The sequence below is a fragment of the Macrotis lagotis genome, chromosome 2, assembly GCF_037893015.1.
Source record: "Macrotis lagotis isolate mMagLag1 chromosome 2, bilby.v1.9.chrom.fasta, whole genome shotgun sequence".
Lineage (NCBI taxonomy): Eukaryota > Metazoa > Chordata > Mammalia > Peramelemorphia > Peramelidae > Macrotis > Macrotis lagotis.
This window is the reverse complement of record NC_133659.1, coordinates 246,109,199-246,122,790: the sequence shown is the minus strand read 5'-3', so window position 1 is coordinate 246,122,790 and position 13,592 is coordinate 246,109,199. Positions and strand designations below refer to the sequence as shown.

General features: G+C 39.6%; 2 protein-coding genes across 2 annotated transcripts; both read right to left on the bottom strand.

Moving 5' to 3' along the window:
* Positions 1-7,258: 7,258 nt before the first annotated feature.
* LOC141511546 (histone H3-like) lies at positions 7,259-7,772 on the bottom strand. Its single transcript, XM_074220690.1, has one exon. It carries the CDS (start codon positions 7,723-7,725, stop codon positions 7,315-7,317), a length of 411 nt encoding a protein of 136 aa, XP_074076791.1. The 5' UTR covers positions 7,726-7,772; the 3' UTR covers positions 7,259-7,314.
* Positions 7,773-9,814: 2,042 nt separating this feature from the next.
* Positions 9,815-10,329, bottom strand: LOC141511545 (histone H2A type 1-like). Its single transcript, XM_074220689.1, has one exon. It carries the CDS (start codon positions 10,274-10,276, stop codon positions 9,884-9,886), a length of 393 nt encoding a protein of 130 aa, XP_074076790.1. The 5' UTR covers positions 10,277-10,329; the 3' UTR covers positions 9,815-9,883.
* Between the last annotated feature and the right edge of the window lie 3,263 nt (positions 10,330-13,592).

The window sequence follows — 13,592 nt, the reverse complement described above, 5'->3', positions numbered from 1 at the left end:
TCCCTCCAGGATTCCCTGAATTCCTGTCCCTCCTGGTTCCTAATAGAACAATAGTGATCCATGACATACATATACCGAAATTTGTTCAGCTATTCCCCAATTGATGGACATTCACTCAATTTCCAATTCTTTGAGCAGATTTCTTAACCCATTTGGCTTATTTTCTTCATCTGTACAGTAAGGGTGCTAACATTAATGTCTTTTTTCCCTGTTGGGAGACTCAAATGAGAATAACTGTAAAAAGCCAGGTTGGCTTTTTTTTTTTTTGGTTTTTGCAAGGCAGTGGGGTTAATTAACTTGCCCAAGGTCAAACAGCTATGTAATTATTGTGTCTGAGGCTGGATTTTAACTCAGGTCCTTCTGACTCCAGAGGGTTGGTGCTCTATCCACTATCCCTAGGTTGGCTTTTCTTAAGAGACTGTCACGTGGTTCATTGGACAGAGTGCTGTGCCTGAAATTAAGAAGACCTGAGCCCTCTATAGGGCTGCTTATCTCCTGTTGATATTCACCTATTACCCATCTCTTACCTGTGGTTCCAAGAACCTGTGGCATGTACAGCAACCACATTCCAGTACACCGTTTTAGCAGATATATGATCAGTTAGTTGTCCTAAGGGTGAGCTAGGGAGCTGTCTACCCCAAGAATGTGAAGACTTCCCCCTGGCAGAATGGTTGTATGAGAACAATTTGTTCCAAATTCCATGAAGGTGGCTGAAGCTTAGAACTTGGTTAGACATCAAAGATGCCAAGGTCATCCACTATATCCACTTGCATCCCAGGCCATCCCCAGTCATCTTGACTTTTGTCCTTTCACTGGACTTTAATAATTCTGGAAAAGAGAGTGAAGCTTGACAACTTTGCAGAACTCTGCCTCACAATTCACAAGGAAGTCAAGACACCACCTGTGAAAATGGTCCCCTTCAAAAAATTAAGGAGGAGCAGCAGCAGCAGTAGCAGTAGCAGTATTATACCTGTCACCTATTAGTTACTTTAAAATGCTTATTTCCTTCCCTTTCCTGTTTTCTTTCTCCTCAGTCTTGTTCCTGTTGAATTGAAAGACACTTTCAGATTTATGATAAGAGAATTTCTGGCTCAGGCTTTTTGCCTCCACTCTGCTAAACTTTTCCTCAGACTCTAACTTGAACTTCCTGTTACCATTTTGGTTATGTCTCCTGCTGAAGTCTGCAAAAAAAATCAAGCTTGAAAAGCAAAACACAGCTCCAGTTTTGACCAACTGATTCCCTGACTTTCCTGAAACAGACATGCATATCTTCCCTTCTTGTTTTTTTTATCTGTAAATCCTTACCTTCCTCCTCTGCTCTCATTAAAGTTCCATATTCATCTTGCTTCTGTATTCATATTCTATTTAAGGTTGTTGATGCTCAGGATTTGATGAATAAATGCTAAGAATTCACTGAAGTAAATGTTCTAATCTCTGAGTAGTTGATTGATGATTGGCATCAGAACCTAGTCAGCAGTAAATTTGTCTCAGAATTTTGGTCACAGATTAAGTTATCTCTATGCAGATGACTCCCAAATCCTCCAGCCCTCATTTCTTGAGCTTTTATCCCAGATTTCCAACTGTCTTCTGGACAGTTCTACCATCAGTCTTGTTCATATTTGTAAGAAAAAGGCAAGAATGAGTAGACAGGAAGAGAGAAAGGGTAATGATTTCTGAGGGCAATCTGGAGAACACAGATAGGATGGGTAAAGGGTACACATAGAGGATTTGGCTTAGAGGCCACATCTTTGACAAGAACTTATGTGGGTACACAGGCTATTCTAACGGACCACCAACTGGACAGTCTCAGGAGCTGGCATGCCACCCTGAGAGATAGGTTGAGCTGGAGTCCTTGGGAGCTGGACATTCAGCCCCATAGACCAAGGGCACTAGACACAGCTGTGTTTTACCACCTCCCCACTAATGTACACTCTTATCCTGTAATGCAAGACGCTGCACATACACACTGCTTGTGCAGCTCCCCCCAATTCCCTCATTATTCTTTGTTCTACCCCCGGAAGACCTAACAGTATATATGTAATAGCTAAGTAGTAATAAAATTGAGCTGGAGGCATGACAGTAGTGGCTTGACTGTTAGTTTTGTTTTGCTTTAATTTTGGTATAATAATGTTTGTCCTTCATTTCTGAAGAAGACCATGACATCAGGGAGGTGATACCATGACAAGCACATGAATTGGATTTTGAGTGAGAGGGATGCTGTGCTGTTACCAGCCTCACTTTCTTCTCCAGAGCCCATCTGGATCTAGTAGCCAGACAAGAAGTAGGATGATAGACAATCGGGGTTAAGTGACTTGCCCAAGTTCACCCAGCTAGCCAGAATCAAATGTTTGAGGCTGGATTCAAACTTCCATCCTCCTGACTCTAAGATCAGTGCTATCCACTGCACCACCTAAGTGCTCCTTGTTTTAGATATAGACAAAGGGAAAAGAGCACTCTAATCTTTGTTGGGAGCAAGGGTCTCTAAGCTGCTTGACACAGTCACAGCAAGAAGACTCAAGGCAGCTATACTGCCTGATGGAACAACATTTCCTTCTTCAATATATATAGGGGATTCCATATATACCAATATTCGTAGGATTAATATTGATTGCAAAACTTACTCATCGTAATAGTAGAATAACTATAAAGGAAGGATTCCAAGGAAATTCCTTGAATAATACGGATTGTAAACTCTGTCCAAATTTAACAAGACTGCCTCCCCTGGAGGCATACAAAAGATTCCAACATTATGAAATCTTTGGAAAATGCAGCACTGGGAATTCCAGGGAGATGTCAGAATATATACAAGGAAAAGAGATACAAGATGGATTAGGTAGAATCCTGGGAAATCAACAGTTTTGCCCCTCTTATCATACACAGGAATATATGATAAAGATGGTGAAAGAATAGTCAGTATAGGTGACTGATATGTGAACTCTAAGAGTCTTAGTTTATTAGGAAAGAATAAAAAAAGTCATAGAAACCATGGTGTCTACTAACAAAGGCTGAAAGGAAATTGGTTATTGAAGGAGTCAATGGATGGGTGGACAAACATAACTACCCTTACTATAGGTTGTCAAGGGAGCATATCAAAAAATATTACATACACAGAAACATACAAAGCATTCCATTAAATGAATTATATCAGAGATTATTATTAGGAATGTTCTGCTTAATTAATAATTTTAAATAAATTGCTTAATTAATAACTTTACAATGCAGCAACAAATTAGGTGACAGACAGGTTAAGATCATCATGGTCTGAGCAGGGATAAGATTAAACTTGTAACCACATAATGAAATTTGTAACCACGTGAACTACATGATCAAACTTGTAACCACATGAAATATATGATTGATAATGAAAATTGTAAACTTTTGTAACCAAGGAAATGATCTTAGCTTGCTTGCTTGATGCTTATATGATTCTGAGACTATAAAAATAAATCTGAGCAGCAGACAGTCAACCTGCTTCTGCCTTCAAACCCTTGTGTTTACTCAATTCCTTTTGCTAACTCTGTTCCTCCTGTCAGGTTCCAAAGACCCCTGAAAATCTTGATGGAGGCAAGTGTTGTTACACTGAATGAAGGCCATGTATTTTATATTTCACCCCTTCCTTCAGACTTCTAATTCCAAAGGTTCACCCCTTCTTTCAGACTTCTAATTCTAAAGGCTCTCTCCCATTGATTCCAGCTTTCACTAATAGTATTCACCCAGTTTTAGCCATGGGTCTCCTGCTCCCAAATTCCATTTAACCACTAAGAGTAGGATTAGTTTTTAACAAAATAAATTTTGCTACAAGGGTACATTAATACATATAAAAACAACTTACTCCTCAACATGATAGGTTGAATCTCTTCCCACACCATTTTAGTCTCAAGGGAGAGGGGAAAGCATAACATTCATGATTTAGTTAAGGTCCCAATAGAGTAGTTCTAAGGTCCAAATCTCCTTGGACAAAAGTTCCTGGGACCCTGGCTTCTCAGGGCTCTTCTGTCAGGCTAGCTGTAAAGTGACTAAAATTGTCTTGCTTGTACTAAAAAAAGACTGAAACAGAGCTCTGAGCCAATTGCTCTCTATTAAAGGGTCACCTTCATTGAAGTGGACTCAGATCTTCTTCATGATCTAAGATGCCCTTTCCTTCCAAGACCTTGTTTTATGGGTCACTCATATCTTAAACTTGGAATCATTTCATTGGTTGACATAACATATAGACTAGAATAAGGTAAAATAAGCAAAACAATGTCAGCAGAGTTATGAATTGGGCAAGGCAAAAATATCTTTGCTGACTAGGTGGTTATAAGATGGACAAACTCCTTAGGTCAAATAGGAGTAATTGGTAGGAGGGCTATACATATTGACTAGATGGTTATAAGGCAGTCAAAAAATGGACACAAAAGGATCATGAGAATGGTTCAGAGAAACAAAAATAAATTGATTGTTTCTGTGTAGTTGAATTACCTCTGCCACACTGGATTTTGTCACCAAGACAAGGAAAAACAAGAGTGAAAGGCCCCCTAGCTAGCTTCCTATGGTTGCACAAGGGTATCTTACCATCTGCACTTCACAGCTCTAGGACCTAATATACAAAAGTTATAAACATATCAGATTGATTTGCACTAATTAGAACTTGAGTAGGGGACCTCACTCATTAAATCAACTTTCTCAGCTGGCTGAATCATCCTGTCTGGAATTTGGGTGTGGGGTTACCATGGCTGAAATTCATGATTCAATAGGATCACTGATGATATTGAGGATAAAAACAAGGAAAAAACAACAACAACAAAGAAACCCAAGACAAACATTCCAGTCAGAATCTAATTGGAGAGGGGAGGAAAGTTGTCTCCTTTGTGAAGAGGTGTCCCTCTTCACTTCATGGTGCTCAAACTGTGGATAAACTATGTAATATTTACTCTCTTGATGCAACAGGAAAGACTATGCAGGAAATGGAGAGATAATATTGACTTATCCAATGTCTTTACTGGCTATGCACTCAATTAAAGGAAATTACATTTACTCATATGATTGAGGAACCATCTGATGTTTTTCTCCTTCATTCTAGAAGAAGATCATGACATCAGGGGAGGTGATGCCATGACAAGCACATGAATTGGATTTGAGTGAAGGGTGTTGGGCTAAGTCACCAGTCTCACTTTCTCCTCTAGAGTCATCTGATCAGGACAACTGGAGATAGCCTTGGATTCAAAGCAATCAGAGTTAACTGTCCTCCTGATTCCAAGGCCAGTGCTCTATCCACTGTGCCACCTAGAAGCCCTGAGTAGGGGAACTTAGGGAAGCTGAGTACCTCCGGGTTAGGAGATGGCAAACCCTGTTTTACCTCTTTCCCATTTGAAATTTGACTGAGAGGGTGGGAAAGAATAAGTGTTGAGGGTTTGAAGATAGAAGGGAAAATCTGATATGAATACCTTTGGGAGTATAGATTTCATTTGAAGAACTGCCCTGCTCACCCCAAGGGCGATCTGCTCTAGACTCACAGACAGGCACAAGGTTCTCTCAGAGCAGAACTGACTGCTTTATTATCCCCACTTCAGAATTATAGGATTAGCTATAGACATATATCTATCTCAAAACCTTGTTTACCCCACCACTCACACACAACCAGATTTCCTCATTCTTAGTTCCCTCAACACACACCCAAAAGTTTCAACCAAATACTTCTTCCATTCTCTGTTCCAGATGCAACAAATTTCCCTCTCCTTCATCTTAAATCTTTTCCTCTAGCAATATTTCCATTAACTAGCTTCTATCTACTAAAGCCTGACTCCAATACAAACAAGGAGGAAGGGGGGAGGTGACTTTTGAATCTCATCTTCATTTGAAATGGTAGCAGAATAGTGAAAGCATTTGCATTCAATCCAAAGTCTTGGTTTTGAGTATACTCCTTTCATACTACTCTTTTCTTTTTTTGAAAAGGCTATAAGAAACTGATCAACACAATGACCGAATCTAATTCTAGAAGATTCATGATTATGATTACATACATTACAACTTCCAAACAGGGAGGAGATGAGCTCACTGTGATTAAGATATATATTTCTTTGGACATGGTCAATGCAGGAACAGTCCTTCTTAATTACCAGGGTTTTATTTTTCTTTTTTAATGGGCTGAAGAAAATTTTTGCTATTTAAATAAGATTTTTTTTAATAATTTGTAGTCCATATTGAATGCAGCTAAGTTTAAAAGTTATGAGTTAAGGAAATCTTTGCAGCAAGTTTTGATGACATAGGCCTAATATTTACAAATAATGATAAATGATCAAAAGATATGGACAGGCAATTTTCAAATAAGCTTTAAAAAAACTTTCAAACCACTAATTTGAAGAATGCAAACTCTGAGATTGTTTCATGCCTATCAAACTGGCAAAGATAACAAGAGGAAAATGATAAATAATGGAGTGGCTGAGGAAACAGGCAGATAAGTATACAGCTGGAGGAGTTTTAGGTTGGTCCATTAATTATTGGGGTTTTTTTTTTGCAAGACAATGGGGTGAAGTGATTTGCCCCAAGGTCACACAGCTAGGCAATTAAGTGTCTGAAGTAGGATTTGAACTCAGTCCACCTAGCTAGCTGAGGTCCAGCCATTTTGAAAAGCGATTTGGAACTGCAGTCTTCCAAAGTTATTACCCCCTGTATCAATGTCCTTTGACACTATGATACTACTAGTTGGGCCAAGTCTCAGCCTTGGATCATTTTGAGCTGCCTCTATTCTGATCCCCAAAGGTAGACTTCAGTGCCTTACAACTGGCCTTCACTGAAGCAGAAATCTCCCTAATCAATCTCCCACTCTGCTAAGGACAGGGGCTTTTCCAAAAATCCTCTCTTCCTCAAATCTACTCAGGCTACCACTTCCTACACTACAATGGAGAAAGGTGCTTTCTATTTTACTGAAAAAACAAAGGCCATCGTCCAAGAGCTGCTTCTATTCATCTCACCTCTAAGAATCCAGTCAGGATCTGAAGTTTTTGTAATAAGTAGAGGAATTCTGGGGTGCCTGGCATCTTCATAAAATTATAAAAACCATGCTTAGCAAAAAAAAAATTGTACTTAGAACCAAAACCAAGACCCAAGTTGTCTAGAAGCACATAAATGTAGCTTACTTTAGCATACTAAGTTATTTTATCCTGATAAAAATGGTTAACACCAAAAAACACTTATTTAAAAAGTCAGAATAAAAGCAATTCGCATTTAGGATGGCAATCTATTGACTGTTTCTTTTAAGTGACATTACAGGTCTCTTTGAGAAGACATGTGGCTCTTAAAAGAGCCTTTGGATTCTATTTTGCGCCTTCTGGCTTAAGCCCTCTCCCCGCGAATACGGCGAGCTAATTGGATGTCCTTGGGCATAATGGTAACCCTCTTGGCATGGATGGCGCACAGGTTGGTGTCTTCAAAGAGACCAACAAGGTATGATTCACTCGCCTCCTGCAAGGCCATCACGGCCGAGCTTTGGAAGCGCAGGTCGGTCTTGAAGTCCTGAGCGATCTCGCGCACCAGCCGCTGGAAGGGCAGCTTGCGGATCAGCAGCTCCGTGGACTTCTGGTAGCGCCGGATCTCCCGCAGCGCCACGGTGCCGGGCCGGTAGCGGTGAGGCTTCTTCACGCCGCCCGTGGCAGGAGCACTTTTGCGGGCTGCTTTGGTAGCCAGCTGCTTGCGGGGAGCTTTTCCTCCAGTGGATTTGCGGGCAGTTTGCTTAGTGCGAGCCATTTCACAAGCACTCCAAATGCAAGCTCTTTGTACTTATAAGTGCAATTGAAATAGTGCTGAGCTTATTTATAGAAGTGACTCTCTCCTGATTGGTTAAAAGAACATTCAAAATTCCCGCGTTATATTTTAATTGGTTTTTAATTCAATCCTCTAATTCCCGCGAGTAAAAAGCCAGTTTAAAAAGCAAAGTCAATTCTGAAGATCTTTCTTGCTTCTAGAATTAAAGCGATCATGAGAATAAAACTGGTTTCTTTTTTTTCCCCCTTTAACAGTTTAAAAACGCGCTGGCTTGTGATTGGTCTTTCTGGACATTTAAAAGAACTTTTGCTTTTTTTTTGTATTTCGACCTGTTATTGAAAGAATGGTTTGTATTAAAGCAGACACCACCAGATGTTCTGTGAACTACCAACAAAATCCAGGAGATAGAGACAGAAACATTCTTTTTATTTTATAATTTTTTTTTTACCTAAATCACGTCTTGTAAGAAACCCAGAGGGTGTAGGATCACGGATGTACTTTTTTTAAATTGATTTTTATTTCCAAAACAGTGATATAAGGTTAATAAAATCATTAAAAAACCAAAATTTTCCTATTTCTTATGAAGTACTACTAAATATAGTCCATTTTGCTGAATGGTATGAGAATTTCCCAGAGATTTCAAGGCTCTGTCTTTATGTGACTTCAGTCATTTCAATGTTATAATTTCAAGCTCTAGCAATATGGCCATAAATTAACTCAGTTTAAAGAAGAAAAAATTAACTCCCAGATAATGAAACAAATTACCCAAAAGTCAAATACAGTTCGACCCTAAGTCCAAGGCTCTCTCCACTAGATCAAAACTTTTAAGCCTGGGATTCACGGTTGCTAAAGTTGATCTGTAGATAGATTTCAGGGCACCTGAAGAAACCATTCTGAGAATGGTTTTCCCATACTATCAAAAGGGGTTCATAGCACACACACAGACACACACACAGAAACAAAGACACGGTTACTATCCCCTGTGGTGGGTGCTAGAATTTAGGCGGCAAATTGAGCTCAAGCTGAGCTAGAGAATTTTCTTTTCTCTAGGGATACTGGGCGCTGGAGGAGCTGGTATTAGGGGGTGAGGAATTGGTTGTGGAGGTTTGTGGTGGAATGGAGCGGGGTGAAGGAGGAGGCATAACAAAGCACTACTTCACTCCTTCCCAAATCCAACCCCCTGGTTCTTTTTAGCCGAGGTCTGGTACCGCTACTCCAAAAGTATTCAAATCTGATTTCCTTTTCTTCCTTTAAACCACCATTCCAGTACTGAGGTGGGTTTGCTAGAATTCCTGGCTGCCTATAGCACAGATAAATTGTACATTTCCTTCCTCCCAAGGACTTAAAGCTTTCTCTTCCCGAGTCTCTGGAAGTGGGACTTGGGAAGGAGAAACTTAAGGTTATTCCCTCAGAAAACAAAAAAAGGAAACGGAAATCTGGTATTATCTCCCCTCCCCCCCAGCTGCTAGCGATGAGTTGAAAGACAATTTGGCTTCAACTTTTGGTCTGCTCTAAACTAGGTCTGTTTCCAATTCGAACCATTAAATCCTCCGTGTACAGAAAGCGAGGTTAAGACAAAGAGCGAGGCAGGCAATGGAGAACTAGTTTCTTTCCTCAACTTCTATGGAGAGGTGTAGTACCCTGGACCTATAACTGCATTTTGTTGGAAATTCTATTCCTCCCACCTTTATGTATGATCAGTAGGGTGCTTGGAATGGACCTTGCTTTTATGACAGGGAAATTCTTAAGAATTGGAGAACCTAGAAACACTTTAAGGAACTTTAATAAGATTTTTCTGGCATCTCTTTGATCTGACAAATTAAGTAATTTATATGCAAGACAAAATAGGGTAGAGGAACCTTTAGAAATTTTAAGGAAAAAGACAATGTGTTCCCTCAGAAACACCTTTATTAAAGGCAAATCTGATTTTAGCTTCAAATGGTTTTACTTAATCAGACCTTAGGCCTATCCCTTGCAAATTATTTATATGTAGTTAATTCTATGTTTTACTTGGTTGCATAATCACTTTAAAAAAAACGCACTACGCACAACTCTTTCGCTGAAAATGTGGTTGGCTCTCAAAAGAGCCTTTGGTTTTCAGAAAGAAGAGGGGTAAAAACACAGGATTGTACCAAACGACTTATTTGCCTTTAGTTTTATGGTGGCTCTCGGTCTTCTTGGGCAGCAACACCGCCTGAATGTTTGGCAGAACACCACCCTGGGCAATGGTCACTTTGCCCAACAACTTGTTAAGCTCCTCGTCGTTTCGTATGGCCAGTTGAAGATGGCGAGGAATAATGCGCGTCTTCTTGTTATCCCGGGCCGCGTTGCCTGCCAACTCCAGGATCTCAGCTGTCAGATACTCTAGGACCGCGGCTAAGTAGACGGGTGCTCCGGCTCCTACTCGCTCAGAATAGCTGCCTTTTCGGAGAAGCCGATGGACACGGCCTACTGGGAACTGCAAGCCAGCCCTAGAAGAGCGCGACTTTGCTTTAGCCCGCGATTTGCCGCCTTGCTTTCCTCGTCCGGACATGGTTACAAAATGAAAGGTACAAAACAAGGGAGTAAAAGACCCAATGCACCAAGTACTTGAAGTGCTCGCTATATAAAGCATACTGAGCGCGAAAATAAAACCCTCTGATTGGTTCATTTAGAGTAGCCAATAGAAAAGTTGATTTTCAATCTGTTATACTAAGAAGCCGTACCCATTCTAAAAGACAAATCTACTGATAGTAAATAAAAGTGAAGAAGAGGAAGGAGGGGGAAGGGAAAGGAGAGTTGAGAAAAGGAGGAATTTGGCACTCTAAACGACAGGCGATTCAGACAGAGGCACCAGGAGAAAATGAGGACTATGGGTGAAACGATAACTGCCTTAAAATATATGAATAGCTCTACCATAATGTGGAAGTGGGATTAGATTTGTCTGCTCGAATCCAGAGTAAATGTGAATGTATTTAAGAGTAAGATATAGATTTGATGTGAGAAAAAAAAAACTTTCCTTACAATTAAGAATTAATTGAGCAATGCTCTACCTTAAGTATGTTCCCTTTAACTAAAGGTCTTCAACAATTGGAGGAATGATATGTTGTCAAGTTTGAAATTCTATGGGAGAAGACTCATTAAAAAAATCTAATAAAAAAAAGAGTATGAAGTCCTCAGTATTGGTTATCAAAGATACTCCCCACAACAAAACATACATTTTGTCTGCCTATTCCATGCAATTCTTGTCTATATCTTCCTTTCAGTCTTCCAAACTGAGTCTAGCCAATGCTGTGGGGATCTTCTTAACCTTGTATGTATACTGAGTACTATATTAAGTAAAGATAATAAAAAGAAAGCAATACATTGATACTGCCTTTAGTTTGCGGCTATATAAATAAAGTGCATAGTAAAAGAAAGGTTAATCTCCTACAGGAAGGTACTATTAACTCTGTAGAGAAGGAAAAACCTATAGATGATGGGATTTGGGCTGTGTTGAAAGAAGGGGAGGGCAGGGAATTAAACTGTAGTGGTGAGGAGAGACAACATTCCAGACAAGTCACAGCTAATACTCTCTACTGCAAGCAAGTGAAGACTTCCCCAAGCAGAATAGGTGGAAAAGATCACTTTATTCCAAAGTCCATGAATGTGACTGAAGAAGGTACTATGGAGCATGAAGAGCTTTATTAGAGATCAAAGACATCAGAGTCATTCTAAGTTATCACCACGCATTTTGACTTTTGTCTTGCCCCTGGATTTTAATGACTGTAAGAGACAGTGAAGCTGACAACCTTGTGCAATTCCACATCACTTAAAATCAACTTATTCTTGAATCAAAAGATATTATTATATTATTATTAATAATAATAATATTTCACAATTTTTACCTACTTCAAAGTCCTGTGTTAACAAGTAAGAGATGAAGCAGCAGGTATGGACACACAGAACTGTAATCACAACTCTGTACATTGGCACAGGCTGTAGGATAATCTCATTGAACTGAAGCAGTTAGTGGGGTTCAGAATCTTTGGTGACTGAGCAACCTTTATTAAGGACTGTTCTACTTACCTCCTTGCATAAGGAAGGAATTTGAACTAAAAATTACCTGCTTCACCTAACCTATCCCTTGATCTACTTACCATGGCAAGATGGGATCCTATCGTGTTGTTGAAACACATACCAAAAAAACCCACAAAAAACCTTTTGCAAATATGATTCCATTTGTATTAAATGTGTGCATAGTTATGGATTACAAGAGATTCAGTAGATTTGAAAAACAGTTTTTGTTGAGAGAACTCAGCAGGAATCACATGCAAACATTGGCCTTGAGTGTAATAAGGCTGGCAAATGAAGACCAGTTTATAGATGCTGTAACTAGTATCAAATTTTCTGGAATGATTGCAGTAATGGGGAGTGCTATGAAACTTGTATGCCTCCTAAAAGGAGTGAAGGATAGGCCTATGTCAATGTACTTGCAGAAATTGCCATACCACCATCATCATCATTGTGTATGTTCCTACAAGGACAAACTGTGATGAGAGACTAAAGAAACATTTAAGAAGGCTTAAAGACTCTCAACATCAATGTGTTGAAAGTGGACACGCTAGTAATTCTAGGTGACTTTAATGCTAGAACAGACACAGACTATCAGACATGGTGGTGAATCCCTGGAAGGGTGTTGAAAATTGCAACAGTTTACAGAAGACAAGGTCAACAGTTTAGAGTTCTTCTCAGTGACTAATTTGCATAAAAAGCTGAGCCAACACAAATTAACAACAGCAGATCAGAAAAGGTGAGGCATCTTTCAGAGGTTTGGTGTGCAGCACTGAATTTACTCATTATTGTCAGAACACTCACAAACATTGAAGATTGGTTTGAGAAACGTGATAGGAAAATACAGAAACTGATAAATGAAAAAGGAGAACTCCATAAAGTTTACCAGTAGGACAGGTTGTCCATCTCTAAGAAGGCAGTGTTTAATTCCATCCAAAGTAAAGTACAAGTCAGTTTTATACTGACAGTAACAGTTCAGAGCATGTTTATGATGCTGTAAGGGCTGTTTATGAACCCAAGACCCATAGCAGATCTCAATGCTGAAGGAACCACATTGATTAGTCTAAGAATATGATGCCAGAGATATAGGATGAGCACTTGCATATTGTTTTCAACAGACTATCATCAATCAATGCTTTGAAACCATTGTCCATATAACTCAAATTTAAGTCAATCCCTCTCTGGTTGAATTTCCAACTGATATTAGAGATTTTCAATGTCATTAGGTACCTCTTGTCTACCAAAGCACCTAATGCTGATTCTATTTCAGTTAAGATTTACAAGGTGTGTGTGTGGGGGGGGGGGGGGGAGTAGGAGAGGTCCACTATTTATCCAGAAGTTGAATGAAACCTGTGGGGTAATATAGCAATAGAAAGTTATGCTCCAGGAGTTCAAGGATACCTCCACTATCCATATCTATTAAAGAAAAGGAAATAGATGTCCTGTGACAATGCAGGTGGTGATGTCTCTCTTTTAGTCCTTCTAGAGGTCATCTAGAAGATAATGATCTACAATGATGCCAATGTGGCTTCAGAAAGGGACAAGTAAAAGACCCAGTAACTCCAGGACAAATGCCATGAGCAGAACAGAGGTCTATACATAATGTTCATTATCTGGCCAAGGCTTTTGATACTGCCAGTCATGAAAGCTTGAAGAAGGTAATGGCAAAATTTGGTTGCCTATATGAGTTCATCAGTATTATACCCCATTTCCATTATGGCATGCTCCCTCGGATTCTGGATAATGGATAATGCTTTCAATTTTTCCCACTCACTCACTAATGAAATGAAGTAGGGTTGTGTGCTTGTTCCCATTTT

Coding starts and splice junctions, on each gene's coding strand:
- LOC141511546 (XM_074220690.1), bottom strand. CDS start 7,725: ATGGCTCGCACTAAGCAAACTGCCCGCAAATCCACTGGAGGAAAAGCT.
- LOC141511545 (XM_074220689.1), bottom strand. CDS start 10,276: ATGTCCGGACGAGGAAAGCAAGGCGGCAAATCGCGGGCTAAAGCAAAG.